General features: G+C 38.3%; 1 protein-coding gene across 3 annotated transcripts in view; it reads right to left on the bottom strand.

Annotated features, from left to right (window-relative positions):
- NIPBL (NIPBL cohesin loading factor) overlaps nucleotides 1-20,546 on the bottom strand; it is a 125,686-nt gene that overhangs the window by 48,405 nt on the left and 56,735 nt on the right. For 2 of the 3 annotated variants that reach the window (XM_081881314.1, XM_081881315.1), the window contains exons 2-9: nucleotides 20,177-20,320; nucleotides 19,131-19,296; nucleotides 17,896-18,026; nucleotides 16,794-16,893; nucleotides 15,239-15,390; nucleotides 13,436-13,587; nucleotides 12,082-12,175; nucleotides 1,834-2,466 (exon numbers count right to left, since the gene is read on the bottom strand). In XM_081881314.1, the coding sequence (XP_081737440.1) occupies nucleotides 1,834-2,466; nucleotides 12,082-12,175; nucleotides 13,436-13,587; nucleotides 15,239-15,390; nucleotides 16,794-16,893; nucleotides 17,896-18,026; nucleotides 19,131-19,296; nucleotides 20,177-20,240 (1,492 nt within the window). In that variant the 5' untranslated portion in view covers nucleotides 20,241-20,320. The remainder of the gene's footprint in view (nucleotides 1-1,833; nucleotides 2,467-12,081; nucleotides 12,176-13,435; nucleotides 13,588-15,238; nucleotides 15,391-16,793; nucleotides 16,894-17,895; nucleotides 18,027-19,130; nucleotides 19,297-20,176; nucleotides 20,321-20,546) is intronic. The other variant, XM_081881316.1, reaches the window with a different exon arrangement.

Genomic DNA, 20,546 nt, shown 5'->3' on the forward strand with positions numbered 1-20,546 from the left:
CATGGATATTCCCATACTGAACAGCAACAGCCATTTCTATTATCTCAGTGTGGAGGCAAGCAGAACACTGCAAGGTAAAATGTCAATCATGATGATTTTTGCCTGCCAATAGTCTCCCCTGAGAGACTTGGCATGATCTTTCTTTTATTGCTGCTTTGTGCACATGTCCAGCAGCATTTTTACCCTAACTGCGGATCTGCACCTGTTCAAAAGGCCAGAATAAGAGTAACTAAGTTGCTTCTGATGAGGCAAAGTTAGCAGCCCAGATGGAGACAAAAAATTGCTTGGGGTGCCAACTAGCAAAATTCTGAGGTGAGAGCAACTATTTGATCAAATTCCCCTCTCATTCCCAAGCATGTTAAGCATCCATCCATAGAACAGAAGTGAGAATCCATATGCAGGAGCCACAGCTGTTTTCCCTCTCTTTTGCCTCCCTATCTTCTCCCCCTTGCAAGGAGAAAGTTTGCCTTGCACTAGCCTGGAGAAGTTGGAGAGCTGTGCCTGCAGCCTTAATTGTGATGAAACTTGAGAGTTTGTTCTATTTGAGAGAAGTGCTGCCCATAAACTTTTCCTCTCTTTGCACCTGCCTCCCCGCCAATGACTTGCCCAAAGTGCATGTAGTTCTACCCTCTTGGTGACAGAGCTAAACTTGTATCAACTTAGGAGCTGCCTATTTTATATTTTCTTCTTCTCTTCCTACTCTTCCACTTCCTTCCTCAAAAAAATCCTACTTCCCCCCTAAATATAACTGCCACTCTATCTACTAACAAAAAATCTGGGGGGGGAATAGCACACTTACTTGAAACCAAGCTCAACTGAATACAAAGTTACATTTCTAAGTAAACATGCAAATAATTGCTCTGCAGGTCTGATGGCGATGAACTCTGGTGATCTGCTATCTTACTTTTATGAAATTGTTCAACCTAGTTCTAGTATGGCTTTCAATCACTCATATCTTGGTGACATTTCTGACTATATATGCATTGGGTAGATATTAGATGTATCTCCTAAAATGAATTAATTTAGTTTTACAAGTAGAGTAGGTTCGCAAGTCTGTTATTTTGATAATGCAAGATGTTACTAGTTTTATTTGTGGTTAAACAAGCACAGGATTGATATTAGTTCCATTCTCTCCCTCCCTTCTTTTCTTCTTATTTCTCATCACTTGAGGTAATGAGGGGGGAGCACAAGGGAGAATCAATCAGCATTGGATTATGATGTTTAGAAAAATAATATACTAAATGCAATCACTGTAACAAGATCTTTGTGTGATGTTAAGTCTCTGGTGTGTGGTTCAGATGTAAATGTCTACTGATAAAGGAAGGTCACTGCAATTGTGTCCAGCTCCAGCCACATTTTTTCCAGCTAGATTCACCACCAGTATGTTGTAACTGGCTCTGGCAAATATACACACACAAAAACCAGATCCTGCAAGCTGAAAGTCTGCCCACCTTAACAAATGCATTACAGGATGAATGCTGCAAAAAGTGGTTATCATCAATTACAAAGCTTTTCCCTTATCCCCTGCTCTACTCTTGAGAAGAGAAATGCAAGTTACAGTAAACAGCCCTATCCTATGTCAATCCAATTGAGTTCAGTAGCACTTATCTCCAAGTGAGTATACACAAGATTACAACCTAAATTGTATTCCTTTTCGGTTTAAGAGAGATTTGTCACACTACAAGTTTGTTCTCTAAATATTCAGACACCACTAATCACCAACTTTTTACTAAGAATGTGATTTTATATGGAGATTATGGTTTATTTTCAAGGACTTCTAGGGGATAGGAAATTTGATTAAATATAAATACAGCACATACGCAACAGTTTTACCTTTGTCTTGCACTTCTTTTGAAAACCGTTCCCTTTCAATAGCTGATTCCCGTTCTATCCGTTCAATTTCAGCCAATGCATCCAATTCTACTTCATCATATGGCGTGATAGTTCCATGTTGTGAAACCTGTTGATGCGTCTGTACCAAAGGATTTTGAGGTTGTTTTGCAGAAACTGAAGTGTTCGGTTGTAAAACAGGCACTTGTTGTGCCTGAAGGAATGCTGTTTGTTCATGCTGCGGCAAACACTGAGCAGCATTTAATGGGCGATTAATATCCTGTGGAGTAACTGGTGTTTTAGAAGTCTGTCCTGGATACTGCACATTAAAGGAAATGTCCCCTTCTGACACGTTACTGTTTTCCAAACCAGAAAGCATATCATCCTGCTGGTCCATATCTGAAGATCTTACACGAGTAAGTCTTAACGTAAGTTTAGTAGAGTCCTTAGATGGAGAGCTAATGATATCATACATTGCAGCTTTTTCAGTCTGGTCTTTTTCATCCTTGCCTAACTTCATTTTCTTTTGTTTCTTTTGCTTTCTTTCAGGAGAATCTAATAATATGTCTGGGGGAACATCTCTAGGTGATGAGTAAGGTGGAGGCTGAGACTGAAGTATTAAAGGTGGTCTTGATCCTAGAATAATAATTCAGAAAAACTGAACAGTTATGTTGGTTCACATTTCTATGAAAGCACACAAAAATAGTCTTTATTAGTAATTTGTACTTGTACAGATATTTGCACTTACAAAATGGCAAAAACTCAGTTTAGAGGAATATTGAGGTCTGTAATATTCACTACAACCCACCTATAATATCTGCAGTAAAAGATGCCTGTAACTCCTAGCAATTTAGCAATCCACATCTAACATGAGAGGTACCAAGAGGTAGAAACCATTTTGGGACTGTGCTCAACCGGGGCAGGGCTTCAACTATTAAAGAATGGAGTTAATCAAAATGCATCCAAGGCCATAGGGGAGAACAAAGTTTAAAGATTCTCACTAGAGTCCAGTGATCAAAGCCCAAAATAATGAGCTGTAGACAGGCAAATCGGATTGCAAATAACACACATCCATACACACATCCATACACACATGCAGCATCATGCGAGTTCCCTACTCTTAAGGATCTGAGAAAGGAAAATGACCCTAATAGATTAGCTGGTTTTGCCTCTTTCAGCAACTGGAACAGGCCTCTCACATGAGTCTGGCATAATTTTTACATACCAATACATTTTCTACTTACAAACAACTGAAAGTATTGCTTTTGCCATGTTGCCTACTGTTATTGTTTGTTAACTAACCCCCCCCCCCCAAGATTGCCCAGTTATGTGAAAGATGTTGGTAAAGTCCATTTGCCATTACATCCTATACTAATTAAAAGCATTCATTTGCACTGACACACTACCTGATATCACCCTCCTGTGATATCTAAAAAGTGTCTAAAGTAACACACAAAGTTTAACATCCACAACAATTTCCTCATATAAGGTTCTTCCTCTACTTAAGTACAGAGGTAGAAAAGGTGATTAAATTGTATGCCACTGCTGTATTTTCAGCTAGTGAAGCACAGTGATAGAGAATTTGTAGTAGTTCATGGTACTGCCAGCAACTGAATGCTTTAACACAGTAGCAGATAGGTCACATTCTGTGAAGTAACTAACAGAAGTCATATTCAAACTCAAATTACTTAGGTCCTCAGGTTTATGTAAGTAATGCAATAACGTTAAATTTAAAATATAGTCCACATTAAAAACATGGATCTCTGCCTCTCTGTGTGTGCTTTATTCATCTTCTTTCCCTTTGCATTTTTGTAGTTATTTACTGCCATTTTTCCAGCATTTCTTCCAGCCTGTAAATTTGTGAGCCTTGATAACATGTTTCTGCATGAGACACAATCTATTAATAGTGATTAATCTGTAATGCCCCAAACTCTATATTCCAAAGGAATCATTTACTTCTCTAGGGCAGAACTGTTGCTGCAAAAAGGGCTTGCAGCCCCAGGGGAAAGTGTCACAGGGATTACCCACTAGCGCTGAACTTCAGGAATCACCAACAACATTCTAAATTTTGCTCTACATCTTAGGGTGTGTGTTTTTTTAAGTACATCTGAGAAGGCTGCACAGTTAGAACATCAGATAAACACACACTATTTAATATAACAGCACTCAAAGTACTTATATGAACTCATTCTCAGAAAGCAATTAGCTTTTTTTTAATTAGGGATCCTTACTGCTCCGCTACTTTGTGATACAATAAATCCAGCAATTTAAAAAGCTGAACAGGAAGACTGAAGAATTCCTCTCCTATTATTATTTTTTTCAATGATAAGCATCAAATAAGGATGCTTTACATACAGTTATCTTTTACCAGAAAGGGAGTTGGGCTAGTTGACTCAGTTAGGTCCCATCTAACTCTTGAGCTGTTGCAATATTTGTTATTTAAGTTACCAGTAGAGAATTTTGCTGAATTTAGGATGGTTATAAACAGTCTTGTCTTCTGAAGAATGCTTTTCCAGATGATTGTAGGTGGGGCTTGCAGAAATTTGGATTGTGCTGATGACCAGGCATCAATTCAACTTGTAAGTATACTCTACAGAGATGCAAGAGCCCCCTTTTCCAGATATTTCACTAGGAAGCATGATCTGTCTGATAGCGTCTATGAGTGATTTATCCTTAGCCAAGCACTCTCCCATGAGCAGGGACATTTTCAATTGCTTCTCTAGCCTCATGTTCATGTGCAGCCTCAATACATCCAACAACAGGTGACTCAGCTTCTTTGGTATCAGCAACTTTCAGGTTCAGGAATAATCCAAAACTTTGCAAAGGCTCACTGCTCCATCAGTTTGCTTGTTAATAGATAATCCACTAGTCAGGTAGTAAATCTACATCACTTTGGTATTTATGCTTCTTTTCCCCAAATTACTAATAAGTCTTCTCTTAAGATGATCCTGTGAGTCTCAGGATGGTGCTTCACCTCTATTAAGCAAATGTTCTGCAGTCTCTATAGTTGAAATTCACCTTCACTGTGATGTTTCCCCATCCATAAAAGTGTGACAATATAGTACATATTTGGGGATCCTAAAAGTGTAAGTTTTGCCACTATATCAATATTTCCACTAATTGAAGAAACAAATCACTCCAGATGGCGCCTTCATTTTTCTTTTCCCCCTTTAGATGGGACTGGTCACAGTTGGAAGGGACTTTTCAAGCCCTCACCTAGTATCCGGAAATTAATTCACAGAATTGTATATATAGAACAATGAATATCCCATGTAACAACACATTGGAATCCAAAACATGTCAGCTTTTTCTGCATGGCAATGAATGAAAGAATAAAAACTTTGTTGATTTAGTATTGAGGAGTCACTAGGCACACAAACTATTACAATATGTTTCAGTGAGTATATTGTCCAAGTACAGATGACCCCCAAACTATTATTCCATAGAGTTAAATGAGTTATTATTCTATAGTCAGTTAAATGCCTTCTCAATTATATTAGTACAAGTACTTTTTTTAATTATTTGGAATAAAAGTATAACAAAGTTTATCTAGTATTAATAACTAAGTGGTCCTCAGGCAAGCCAGAAACTTCTAGGGGCAATATTTAATGTCTAATAATAATAATAATAATAATAATAATAATAATAATAATAATTTATTACGGCCAAAGACCTGTTCAAGAGTCTCCAAGTAAATATATAAGTTCATTGAAAAGGCCCATCTTCTATTTAAAATGTGATATAAGATGAAGGCAAGACACCAAGAAACAAAGTTTTACATGCCATACAGGATTTTCTTTTATTTCTCCTTTATTTTTATCATGAGGAAAATGCCTGATCATTCTTCATGTTTGTGGACTGATGCTGCTCTTCACTCTTGAAAAGTGTGACCCCTACAAAGTGTTGATATTCTTATTCCATCCATCCCTAACAACTTTTTCCAAGGCAGAATGGTTTCCACCAGTCTAGAAATTCTAGAAGATCAGCAGATTTGCAGAATACAAACCCTATGGAGATAATCAATCTAGTCAACCTTGCCTCCATTTCAAGGCATAACAATTTAAATACACTTGACGATCACGCTGAGCTAGAGAATGGATCATCTCTGCAGCATACATGCAGCATAACAGACACTGTAAAGATCTAATTTACAAGGCAGCATATTATAAACTTAATGCCACTCGAGGGTTGAAACAAAATCAATAAGCATTTAAAGTTTGCTATCAGTCTTCATACACTGGTTAACCAATTCAAACTTTCCTTAAAAAGGAAACACAAGAGCTAAAGGCCCTGGTTCCAGCTCTACCCACAGAAAACTAGTCACGCATAGCAAGTGGTGCCTCAGTGAACATCCACATCCCAATGTGTGTATAAAAATTCAGCCAGTTTGAGTGAGCCTGGATGAGCCTCTGCATAACATTAACATACAGAAGTCCGTTTCAGAATTTTCCCTGAATCAGGACAAACAGAAACATTCTTAAAGTCAAAAAAATGGTTTGTTAGCATCAACACTTTTACTTCTTTTCAAGAATGATCAGGAATAGATCTAATTCCTGAAATAGAAATTACTTACCCGTAGCAAATTATTAAAGCAGAATAGAAGTACAGTGGTACCTCGTGTTACGCACTTAATCCGTTCCGGAGGTCCATTCGTAACAGGAAACCGCTTGTAACATGAGGCGTGCTTTCTCTAATGGCGCCTCCCGCTGCTGTCATGCCGCCGGAGCGCAACTTCCACTCGCATCCCGGGGCAAAGGTCACAACAAGGGGCATCTACTTCCGGGTTAGCGGAGTGCATAACCTGCAGCATTCGTAAGGGGGACGGTACGTAACACGAGGTACCACTGGATTGTTGAAAGAGCCAACCAGGTGTGGATGAATGAATACACACACACACATCCCTCTCTAATATTTTAGGGGTAAGAACTAGCCTGCCATTTTTTAAAATAATGGTATTAAAGGCATACCTTGGTCTAATACAGTGCAACAAAAGGGTGACATAAATTTAAACTAATAGTCAAGCCTTTGAAGAAAAAAGATTGTCTGCCACCTACAAGCAAAGTAGTGGTTATCCATTCCCATTAAGCTTTTTCTAATGCCAACTGTAAAATATGATCAACATATATGGCTCCTATCATGCAAGATCTGCAAATATGTTAGGACAAATGCTAACCATTTGATTAGCTTGTGATTATTTAGGCTTTGTTTCTTCATCTAGTGCCCACCTATTCTTGGATGTCAAATAGCTGGACTTTTAATGCTGGAACTTGGTATCAAATCACAACTATTCCATTTTTCAACCACTTCTCAGAAAGTATCAGTTAAACAAGCTAAGGCAAAGAAAATAATGGAAGATGCTTTTTAAAAGTATGGAATAAATATGCACCATTTAATAATGGGAATCGAAGGGAATGGTAGGCATCACAAAGGGTGCAGACAATGGAGACAGATTGCATCTGGTGCTTGTATCTGCCTCTCCACACCCCCATGACACTGTTGGGTGCTCATCCACTGTGCTCAATAGCTAAGTGGTGCTGTTGCTAAATTCTAGGTTAATGAATAATAAGACCATGCTCACACATGTTGTTGATAAAGGTGCTGACCAGGGTGTGCATTACCAAGAAAAAAGAATATAAGAAGAGCCTGCTGGATCAGTTAAATGACCTATCTAGTCCAGCAACCTGTTCTCACAGTAGCCAATCAGATGCCTGTGGGAAACCAACAAGCAGGACCCAAGCACAGGAGCACCATTCCCTCCTGTAGTTTCCAAAAACTAGTATTCATAACCATTACTGATGGCACAGCCATCATCGCTAGTAGCCATTGAAAGCTCTACTGACTCCCTCTCCTGAACTTGTCAAATCCTCTTTTAAAGCCATCCAAGATGATAGCCATCACTGCCTCCTGTGGAAGTTAATTCCTTAGTTTAATGGTGCAATATGTAAAGAAGTACTCGTTTTACATTTCCTGAATCTTCCAGCATTCAGCTTCTTTGTATGTCTACAAGTTCTAATGTTATGAGAGAGGGAGAAAAACTTTCCTATATCCACTTTCTCCATGCCATGCATAATTTTATAAACTTCTATCATGGAACCTCTTAGTCACATTTTCTGTAAACTATGAAGTCCCAAATCTTGAACCTTTCCTTATAGAGTATTCGCTCTATCCCCTTGATCATTTTGGTTGCCCTTTTCTGAATGTTTTCCAACTCCACAAAATCCTTTTCACAATAAGGTGTGAGCAGGAGAGAAGGGTGAGCCATATCTTTCCCAGTTCTGTCCCACTGTGTACTCAGTGCAGCACCAACCCAGGCTAGAGAGATGGGATTACTGTGGTTCATCAAAGTTCATTCTCCCTCGTCAGGAAATCTCTATGCCCCAGGGCTGGACCAGAGGGTCTGCATCTGACTCTCGGTCTTAGGGACACATTAGGCATGCTGTTGTTGTACCACCCACCAAGCTGCCCTGACTGAGCAAGTCTTGGGCTTGGTGTTGTAAGAATCTCAGACAATAATTCTGGATGATTTCAACAACCATGCCAAGCCTGCAGTTGGAGCAGCTCACAATTTCATGGCCTCCAAGGCAGCTGTCTCAGATACCCTTTACTTTGTCTTTGCTCCAAGTGGGGAAAGGGGTGGTCTAGAAATAGCAGCGAGTAGGTGTCTCTGTGACTCTGTTGTCATGGTCAGACCACTTCCTTGTGAAGATTGGACTTCCTAGTGAAGCTAGCAGTATCCCCACTGCAAGGGTGGGGGAGCGATTAAGATAGTCTGCCTTTTGAGACTTAGGGATCCTGATGGAAACTGCTTTGGTCATCCTGTATTTTGACTTCTGTTGGGAGAATGGAGTGTGTGTGCCCATTATTTGTCTTTAATCTCAGCTTTCAATACCACTGACCACGTTATCTTTCTGGAATGGCTGTATGAGTTGGGGGTAGGTGGCATCACTGTGTAGTAGTTCCAATACTACTTGGATGATTGTTTCCAGAAGGTGGTGCTTGGAGAGTGTCATCCGGTCCCATGGAGTTCTTCAATGTGGGGTTTCACAGAATTCAGATTAATCCCCCATGTTGTTCGACTTCTGCAGGAAATCACTGAGTGGAGTCATCTCAAGTCTTGAGTGCATTATCAGCAATATGCTATTGACGCACAGCTCATCTTATATCTTCAGCTGCGGCAGTGGATATGCTGGACCAATGTCTTGCCTCATTAATAGACTGGATGAGAGCCAATAAACTGAAGCTCAAACCAGAGAAGACTGAAGCACCATTAGTGGGTGGTTACCTAGACTGGTGAATGGAAGGTAGCCTGCTCTGGATAGGGTTACATTCCCTCTGAAGGAGCAGGTTCATAGCTTGGTGGTACTTCTGGATGCATTACTTTCACTTGAAGCTCAAGTGGTCTTGGTCATGCTGCTTCCATCAGTTTCAACAGGAGGTCCAGTTACTCCCCTATCTGGACATGGATAGTCCAACAGCGGGTAGCACTGTGGTCTGAATCACTGAGCTTCTTGGGCTTGCCGATCAGTTGGTCGGTGGTTCGAATCCGTGCAATGGGGTGAGATCCAATTGCTCTGTCCCTGCTTCTGCCAACATAGCAGTTCGAAAGCACACCAGTGCAAGTAGACAAATGCCGGCTACCTTGGCTGGAAAGAAATGAGCGCTGCACCACATAGACACCTTTGACTGGACTTAACCGTCCAGGGGTCCTTTACCTTTTACCTTTAGTCCAACTTCTGTTGTCTATGCTCTGTTGACCTATACATTAGATTACTACCATGCATTATATGTGGGGCTGCCTTTGAATGCAGTTTGGAAACTGCAGCTGCTGCACAATTTAGCAACCAATTTGCTCACAAGTGCACGACAATCTGAGCCCATAAAACCAATCCTGACCCAACTTTACTGGTTCCCAATTAGTTCCCAGGCCCAATTTGAAGTGCTGGTTTTGACCTATAAAGCTTTATGTGACTAAGGACCACCTTTCCCCATATGTACTGACCTGGAACATGTAATCATAATCTGAGGCCCTTCTTCAGGTACCCACCCATCCACCCTGCTCCATGGGAGGTCCAGAGAGTGGAATCATGAGAATGGGCCTTCTCAGTAGTAGTTCCTCACTTGTGGAATGCTCTCCCCAGAGAAACTCAGCTGGTGCTACCATCACATATCTTTAGGCTCCAGCCAAAAAAAAAGAGGCATTTGGCTTTTAATTATCTATGGCTTCCTTGAATGGGTGGGATGTTTTTTTCCAGCTTTTGAAAAACTGACTTTCATATTTTTTGGGTTTTTTTATTCCAGTTTTAATGTATGCATTTGTTTATATATTGTAAGTCGCTTTGAGTTAACTTGGTAAAAATTGTGTCAACGGCCCTTTGCAATCATTCCACAGTGAGATGGAGGGCCTCAACAGGTTTGGCCTTCACTAGGAGTCAAAGCCTTTAGTGTGGGAGGCTCTGTCATTTAAACTGCACACCTGTAGCAGTTCAAGGAGAACCATTCCCGCTTGCCTTCAGAAGTATTCTGAAAACACTACTGTTTAGGCAGGCTGATTTTTTCTTTTTAATCAACCAGTATCTGTAGATATTTTTAATTATGCATTATGTCTGTTTTTAAGATTGATTTCATCATATTTTATGTGTTGTAATCTACCCTGCTATATTTTATGAAAGTGCAGATTATAAACAAAAACATAAACATTATAAACATAGAATAATTTCTTTTTTAGATACTATCTATATCTGATTGGTATTATCTAAGGGGCTGCCTTCTTTGTCCAGTAATAATCTCTACGGTCAACTCAATCTGCCCCTTACTAGCATTCTTAATGTACATCTTGTCACTAAACAGGTTGAAAATAAATAGGATGAAGAACAAAACGTGCTCTTGGTGTTGAATTCTCATGTTATGGAACACCCTTCTCCTTGCCTAGATTGCACGGGTGACCTTCTTATTTAGTGATGCATTTAGCTGCCAGAGATAAAGGGAGCTTTATCTATCATCGCAAAAATTAATTAACACTGGTAAAAGGGCAGCAATACTATGGGGGGGATTATAGCACTATACATCAACAATAGAGATAAAGGTTTTATTTAAGACAGGCAGTGCTGGAGTTCTGTAACTTCAGAAAATATTAGAAAGCAGTCTGCCACACATTCAAACACATTAATGTACATAGAAGACATTTCCCACATACAATATCTTTATGATGTAAAGGAAAGAAAGAGGAGTTGCATTCAACAAAAGATGTAACCGAATATTATAAATTCTTCAGGTTGTACAGCAACTAACTATATATGAGCTCAGCTAAACTATTAAGCCAACAAGTGGTCTAAACGTGTTTCTTTCCCAACAATGTGACTAAAAAATTAATGGTATCATGAAGAAGAAAGTACATAGTGAACATGAACTGACAAAAAGTACATGTTCTTAGTTTTTTGAAACTTCTAATTGGAATTGTTTTTTCAACTTTTTGGATTTTCAGTTTCATCAGGAATTAGTGTTGACCAAGCTTGAATAACAATTTTTGAGGGCAGGAAGTAAGGTAAAGAATCCTGATATTTATTTTTTCAGTGCCCAACTATGTGAGTCAGGCCTGCAAAACCTGTGACCCACTAAAGCCAGACGTGCCCAACCTGGTGCCCTGCAGATGTTATAGACTAAAACTCCCATCAACTCTAACTCCGACCATGATGATTAGAGCTGATGGGAGCTGTAGTAAAAGGCATATTGGAAAAGGCTTCATTTATAGGCATCAGACCAGGTGGCCCTCCAAGCCCTTCCCATCACTGTAAAATAAAAAGAAAAGAGGGAGGGAGGGAGGGAAAACAGATGGCTTTGCAAGCTGCATTCTACTTGATAGGCCAAAACTCTAAGCAGTATGAGGGTTATGAAAGGTATAAACAGTTATGAATCTGAAACCTGGAGGTTTTTTTAATGTAGAAGGTAACCAGGAATATCCAGAATAAATGCGCCATATTATTTATATTTTCTTAAAAATAAACTATAAACTATGATACAGTGAAACAGCCTCTCTCTTGAAATACACTTTAGCCCTCCACATGGGCAATGTGTTGAAAGACTGTCAATTTTCAAGGTGTATCAAAAGTTATTGTTGAGTTAGTCTTTCATCTAACATAGTCCTGTTCTTGTTAGAAATCCAAAAGTTTTCTGTCCTGAACTTTCTTTGTCCTGAACTTTTGGCACAGATCTAGGTTTCTTATCTACAACAGTATCAAAGAGTCATACAGTTACCTTTAGGGGTTCCATCACTTCCAGCAGGAGAACATACGGACTGTGGTGATCTCAAGGAAAACGATGCAGTGTTCCTTACTGAAGAATCACCCTCCTAGGGATCATATTAGTGGATTATTAGAAAGGAGCATTTTTTTCAATGACTTCCAGTTTTTGTTTTTTATGAAGTTGCCACAAGGATAATTACCAGTGCAATTTCTCTGTCTTGCCGCATATTAGCAACAAGGACTTCATTTTACAGTGGTACCTCTGGTTATGAACTTATTTCATTCCGGAGGTCTGTTCTTAACCTGAAACCGTTCTTAACCTGAGGTACCACTTTAGCTAATGGGGCCTCCCACTGCCGTCACACCACTGGCGCGCGATTTCTATTCTCATCCTGAGGTAAAGTTCTTAACCCGAGGTATTACTTCCGGGTTAGCAGAATCTGTAACTGAAGTGTTTGTAACCGAAGGTGTTTGTAACCCAAGGTACCACTGTATATGAAAATAAAAGCATTCATCAGACAGTAGTACAATCAAGCTATGAAAGTTAAGAATTATGAACAAAGCATTACTAAATTTTGTGGTTCAAATCATAGGCTAAAGAGAAAAACATTTCTTAGTCTCAATTGAGAAGAAAAGACTCCTCCATCTCCTTCTTCAGCTTTTTTTAAGAGCTTGGAGGAAGCAGGGGAGGAAAACCAGTACTACAAGAGGACGAGGAGGGATACTCCATTTCTCTCACAGCCAGGGGAATGAAAAGGCTCTGGCTCACCATCAACAGTTTAGGGCTACAGTGATGCATTTTCAAAGTAAATGCAATGTGGAGCTATTTCCCTGAGAAACTGAAAACAGTTTCACATTGCATCATGCCCTCCCTGCACCCAAAAAAGCTTTCAAAATATGTGAAACATACCAGAAAGTGAGAGGAACTAAGAATTCAACACGTTATCACACAAGCTTAAGTATTCCTTTAAAAACCATCATACTATGGATCAGTAATACTAATCTCATTTTGTAGGTTACTTGACCAAAAGTAATACAGGAATGCTTTACCATAAAATATATGTCATTCAAGCACCCAAAGGCAATGTTTCTACTGCTCTGTATCATTTTCAGTAAACTAATTTATAAAATCAGACTGGAGACAAAGTCTGAAGTTGGGCTAAAGTTTTAACTGTATGCACAAAATTTTCCATCTTTCAAAAATTAATGTACAGCATAGGTACCTAACACACACGCACACAGACAGACACACTCACAATACATCACACACACACACACACACACACACACACACACTTATTTATTTATTTATTTTCAGGGAACAGTGCCTTAATGTTTATAAAACATTAAAATGTTCTGTTACATACTTCACTGCTTATTCTGTGCACCATTTGCAGGTAGTCTTCACTTGAGCCATGTCTAGAATTATCAGCATGGTGATTAGCTGAATTGCCTGACAACTGACTTGTAACTTTATTTTCATGTATATTCCTCATCCCAATGGGACTGGATACTGAAGCTGAGAGAAGAGAAGAGAAGAGAAGAGAAGAGTGAATGCATACGTTTAAATATTTTCTAGCATAAATTTTCAAGCACAGATTTCATATTTATATTTAATCAGTGTGGTTTCTATGTTTTCTTTAACTAAAAACATATTTCAGAGATCAGATTTTGAGAACTAGTATTCCACAAATTGTAAGACTGACTAGATGAATATGGTTCCTTAACTAAATTTTCCCTAAGCTCCACACAGACTTTGACCCCAATGCACCTGTGAGGCATGGGAGAGTTGTGGTTTTTTTTCTGTATGTCAATTCCGTCTGCTTAATGGTTACTAAGGTGTTCTGCCTTGAAGTCATCCTCGGCATCCTCTTGATGTCAAGAAACTCAAGAGTGTATGGCAATACAATATATTGTATTTCACTGCTTCAAAAACTTGGAAAAAGAACCCCAACCTTAACTTTTGAGTCACTGTGAATCCCAGGAAGTCCATTCCTATGCCATCTCCCTGCTTTGGAGAGGTAATTATTAACATTTCTACTTTCCCTTTTGCTGTCTTCTCTGTTTCCCTGACCTTGCCATTCGTTCTACCCTTCTTTGACCCAAAACAACTGTATTTTGAGTTTCTCCACTGCACTTAGGCCTCCACTGTAGCTTTCTGGATCACAAGCACTGCTCCCCACTCATTAAATGGAAAATGTGAGCTTTTCCCCACTTCCATCCCCTACCCTCTCATACACATATAACTGTTTAAGCCACTTTCCTATTTTTGTAGCAACACATTTTCTATCTTCACCCAAACTGGAACTCTGTTCTTTGCTATTTCACCATATAACTGAAGTGCATGACAACAGCCCATGAACATTTAAAATCTTGCATCCATTGCTGACATGTACACTTTAATGTTTGTGTGCAACATATGATCAGGAACAGCATATAAAGTACGAATTTCCATTGGAATTGTTTTGAATATTTATTAAAAAATCACCTGTTTGCAGCCTATACTTTCGTTGCACCAGCTTTTGTTTTACTATGTTTTTATATGTGTCGGAAGCCCCCCAGAAACACAGGGTATAATAATAATAACATAATTTAATATAATTAATATAATATAAACTTACAGAATTGTAATTAAAATTGTTGTTGTTTTACTTACAATTCTGTTAAAATAAAGGTCTGACATAACTAATTCATGTCTTCAAGCTTTAACTCATAGTTATAAAATTAATTATTCTGAAGATTAAAGTTTTATACTTACTGTAGTTTATAAACTGCAAGTTGTGTTATCAAATAGGTGGAAATAAAGGTTTAGAGAAAAATTAGCTAACTATAACTCTCTATTTTTTAAAGAGAATAATTTGTGTACATATAATACATTCTATGAAATAAAAATGGGAGCAATTATTCCATCTTATTGTCTGTGTTGGTATTTTGTTTTAGAGTGCAACTGAAAGAGTTTTAATGCTCAAGATTAATTCTTAGAAGTACAATCAGTCACCAGCAGCACATTTGAATATTTTCTTCATTATCCATATGCTCACCAGTTGTAAGGTATGAATTTCTGATGTAAGAAGAAGTACTTAGATTGAATAGTGTATCAGAATGTGATACAGTGACAAAAACCAACTCTGTACATATATATATTCCAAAGACACAGAGAAAATAAATACCTTGCTGTATCTGCGGGTGAGGCGTGTAACTTGGAGGGTGTGAATATGGCAAATATCCTGCAGGGCTTTGAGGAGCATATGGACTAGGCACAGGGCTGTTTTGTGGTGCCATAAATCTATTACCAGAGCTTGTTTGTGGTGGCACAAATCGACTGTAAATAAAATCCAAACAAAGCATATATGAACATCAATCTAAACATGATTTTCCTCAAATAGTTTCACAGATGTTATGCAATACAATAAACAGATAATACAATTCCTAGTAATTAATGGATTGGATCCACAGGTGCTCTTCCATGAGCAGAAAGCTTCTTCAACTCATGGAAGGGCCATATAGATCTCCCAGAGGAGGAAATTCTTAAAATAGTCCTGTACTGTTGGAAAGACCAGTATTATCCCAGGGAGGAATGGTTCACAGTCTCCTCCCCTGACACAGTCTGGAGAGCTCTTCCATCCCACACCCCAAGAGTCAATGGGGGGGGGGTCCTGTTGCACTAGTGAAAGTCCTTGTGGAGCGTCTACTGGCAGACTGGTTTTTCAAATATGCCTCCAATAATTTAGATAGAGCAAGGGGATCAGACTGTGAGAATCTAAAATAGATTTGTTTAAAAATCATCATATATTATTCATTAATATCTGTAATGAACCCTGTATAAAATTTTAGAAAAACCAAGTCTGACTAATGAATTTATAAAGATTAAGAAATTTCCTCCTTTTCTTTACACAAGTAAATGAAAATTGGAAAAAGAAGTGCAGGCACTATAAAATTGTGAGCACTGCTGTTGAGTAAAAGCTGCTTACAGAAAATCTCAAAACCAATGTCATAAACTGTGCTTAACTACTTTCCTTGTCCATGTATATACTAGCAACCTTTTCTAACCGATTACACTATGCGTTTCCTAATAACTCCTCAAATTATAATTGAAGGCACTAAAAAGTTTTCCTGGCATTTTAAGTGCATTGTATGCATAATACCAAGACCTTAGTAAGTCAACACATCTTGCATTAAATATCAAATAATTCCTTTTATTGCCAAATATTTGGAGAACAGTCCTTGTGCGTTTCATAAGTTCATTTTAATTTTTGCTGTCCAAATTACTATTTCACTGACATTTCTTAACAGAGAATCAATTGCAATTTCGTAAAATCTATCAGAATTTCTGTTTATGTACATCCCTGCAATAATCTTGTAAACTGCTGCTTAAACCCCCATATTGCATCAATTGTTAAGGGAAAGGTTGAAATGAGAACTGCCAATAAGGACGTTTGCTGGGGGGGCAGGGATTACTTCAGGTGTAACTGAGACAGTTCTGAGAGTTTGGGGACTCAGTGTTGAGTATCTGAATTCTGGATGCACACTCTACTGAATCCTACCCCTACAGCCTGGCATCATACTGTATGCCATTTTTATGGTTCATCTAGCTATGCGTTTTGTCTGGGGTTCAAAGTGCCTCACTTCAATATTTAGAAAAACAGTAGTCCTTACTCAAAATATTAAATAGGTTTTATATACAGGCTTAAAAAATTATAATCCTATGTTACAAACTTCATTTACCTGGAAGGGCTATGAGAGATAGTGGTTTGCTGATAATTGGAAGATGCAGGACTACCATGCATGGAATTCTGAGACAGTTTGTACTGCGGCATCATCATTCCTTAAAACAAAACAAAAAGTTTTAGAAGTCACATCAAAGTATCTACTTACTTGTATTTTTAATCCAATGCTTTGTTTTCCAGTTGTCATAACTATTACAAAATATCTTCAACTATAACTATTATCTAGATAAAGTATTACAAGCATCAAACACATTTGTGCATATGACAATGGTATCTGAGCAACATCTCTCTCTCTCTCTCTCTCTCTCTCTCTCTCTCTCTCTCTCACACACACACACACACACACACACACAATTGGCCAGCATCTCAAAATCCATTCTCAGCAGCATACATAGCCCTACAGCTTTCTGCAATTTTTCAGAGCAGTTACAGGTGCTTATCTTAATGTAGCACACATGAAATACTGGATTACTGCTGAAAGAAAAAGTAATATACTATACCTCCCCTTTATTTTACAGGTCAGAAAACAATAGTTCCATTCAGACAATACACACAAAATCATAATGTGCATAGTTTCGAATCCACACCATAATTTGAACTTACTAATGTATGGGCAAGTTTAGAGCTGCCAATTTGCTACATCTTTTCATCTCCTCAGTACTTCCAGAGGAAATGGAGCAATGGCCAAAGCAAAAGTTTGTCAGATATTATGCTAATAATAATCACATTATTATTATTATTATTATTATTATTATTATTATTAGCACCCTGACCATCTGACTGGGTTGCTACCTTGAAACACTTGGCTCGGGATAAACCTCAAGTGGCTGTACTACTTAACATTTACTTAGATCCAGTGGTATGCTAGGCACTGCAGAAGAACATAAAAAAGTAACTCCCCTAGGAACAGATGTACTTGTTTGAAACTGAATGCTCTTGTGTCTAATTCATCTGAATCACAGCACATTTTCATATAATAACAGAAAACCAACTATAAGAATCTGAATTGTATCCACAATCAGTTTAGAGTATCACAATGAAAAGTAACACAGCTGCATATTATCTTGCTTAGAAATAATAAAATGAATAAAAACTCTCACCACTTTGTACCCCGTATCTGTTTTGCATGCTTTTCTCCCTGAAAACATTAGGATTCCTTGCCAGGACAGCCTGCAGCAAGACTGGTATATCTCCTTCTGGATCATCACTGCCAAGGTTATCTTTCAGTTCTCTGGCATTGGAGATAAACAAACAGGGACGGATGAGATTTTTTTCAAAAATACAGGAAGTTACTAAACTGGCAATTTGTACAAGATCATTAACACATATCCTTTTTTCTTTCCAATGGGAACTGTTGCAACTCTTGTTTCTATGGCAGAGTACATGGGCAGCACTCTGGACAGTTACAACCAGAATCACTGAGTTCTGGAAATCATTGTATTGTTACTTGTACACCACTGAGAGACAATTGTAATTAAGCAGTATGTAAATTGTCAAAAATAAATAATCCTTTGCTCATCGTGGTTAATGTGATGTATCAACGAATAATACAGCAATACTATAAAATGAAGAGTCACTCTAAATCTTTGTGTAAGCTATCCTGTAAATTATGGATGGAATCTACTCAATTTTCTCTACACAACCAGTTTTGTGTTGCTATCTATTATCTTGTTTTGTCTGACCAATTCCTCTGTCCAATTTATTCTGAAGCTAAATTTTAAACTTTATATTGTTCTTTTGGGCTCGATACTGGCAACTGTGTTTCTGATTAGAAAGACACTTCGCTTAAACACTTAATATGTTGTCTTCACTCTATTTTCATCAGGTCAATAAGCCACACATTCATTAGGAGTTCATGTTAGGGCCACTTTTCCCCAGACCAGAACTCTTTCCTAAGTAGAATTTTTTCTCTATGAAATCTTAATAATTGTTCAGAACTAATACGTACATTTTTATCCAGACCTCTCCCGCATCTCTCCAAATAAATTATAATTGGGTGTAGACCCTGGTGAGATGTTTAATCTTGTCAGTACAAGGCCACTGATTAAGTGCCCTGTTCTCTAAAATAATTCTTACGTTTAAAATCCATTCAAACCACCTTCTTTGAAATTAGTTTCTACAGCACCAAATCTGAAGTTTATTGCTGGCATCCAATCCAGCACAATAATAGATAAGTGGCCACCTGTTGCTGAAAAATATACAGCCATGTTCAATAATTACAGAATCTTGCATTCTATTAGGACAGAACAACACAGTAATATCTATAACCTGCCTCTACTATAGTTTATACTGAAACTTTTTGACATTAATTTGTGAAGTGACTTTTAATACGTACATATGATCTGTTGAAACCTGGTTGAGGCTGTGCACAAGCTGTGAAACCAGATTTTCATCTCTACAGGCCAAAAGGCAGTTCACCTCTTCTGCAATTCGTCCATTAAAGAGCAAGCTTTTTGTAGTTGTAGCAGGTAAAGGTGATGGAAGAGGAAGCTGGTTCAAAACTATTTTGAAAAGAGTAAAAAAAATTTGCATTATTCCACCAATACATAAATGTTTTAAAAAGCATTTCTCCCCACCTCCCATTGCTAATTTGAGCATTGTGCAGATTGTGATTGGCAATGTGCTCAGTTACAGTGCCTAGTACATCATTAATGACAATCAGTATTTTGCCAGTGCCAAAACCTATGCCATAACTGGACTAGATGCATTAATTTCAAAACTAGTTTCACTATTAAGCATCATGCATACCAGTCAAACTATCAGTTCCACCTGCACCAGTGCCCTGTTGCATAGACCTTCAAAAATGAATTTGGGGGGTGTTTAGGCACTCTCCTTACTTCAGTATATTCCCTGGAATATATTTTGTTTTATATGCCCTGTCAATTTCACTTCACAAAAGCTAAATCAACAATGCTCTAAACAAGGCATTTCCTAATCCCTACTATCTTCCCACATGAAGAACCTAGGAGTGTGCATGTGACCACCCACCCACAAAGGGAGCCTAGTAAGGTGCTGCAGCTTTCATTTCAAACCAGAACAAAGGAACCTTTAATGTCATCCTTCTGCCCAAGAAGAAGGTAGGCAGTTTAGAGATTATAGTGTAGCAGCTGAATTTCACTATGCAGGTTTCAATCTCAAAGTTTTTATTAAATTATGAATAAAGCATTCTTTAGTAGGAACCAGGCCGTATGGTCATCTGCCCAATACCCCTCCAACTTTTACTCACAGATGGATAAAGAGAAACCCATAAAATGCCAAAGGGCTGAGAGAGTTTAAAGAAACTAAACCCACCCCACCATAAAAATTAATGTGCAATTCAGAATTTTGCTCCCCAAATGGGTTAATTAATGAATTGCAACAAAACTCAAGAGAGATACTTACGGTCTGTGAGACTAGCAATCCCTGCAAGAGTAGTGATGGGAACATGAGGCATATCCCCATTCATCCTGAAATGTTGGGATGGTAGTGCCTACACACAGATCTTAGTTCGGATGCCAGCTATCATTACTTCCCATCTCCCAAGCACTGGAATGAGAAAGAAATACTTATTTTGCAAAGAACCACCAAGAAGTTCCCAAGTATGTAAAAAAATAATTTTACTGAACTTTATTATTCTTACAGCAACTATAGCAAAAAAAAGAAGTAAAGAATCTATTGATTTCATCAACACAAGGAAAACAACTGCCATGATTTTGTAGATAGACATTACATGGATGACACCTTCTTCTAGTTTTGTAAAGTCACCAGTCGA

This window comes from Podarcis erhardii, assembly GCF_964252035.2.
Source record: "Podarcis erhardii genome assembly, chromosome: 11".
Taxonomy (NCBI): Eukaryota; Metazoa; Chordata; class Lepidosauria; order Squamata; family Lacertidae; genus Podarcis; species Podarcis erhardii.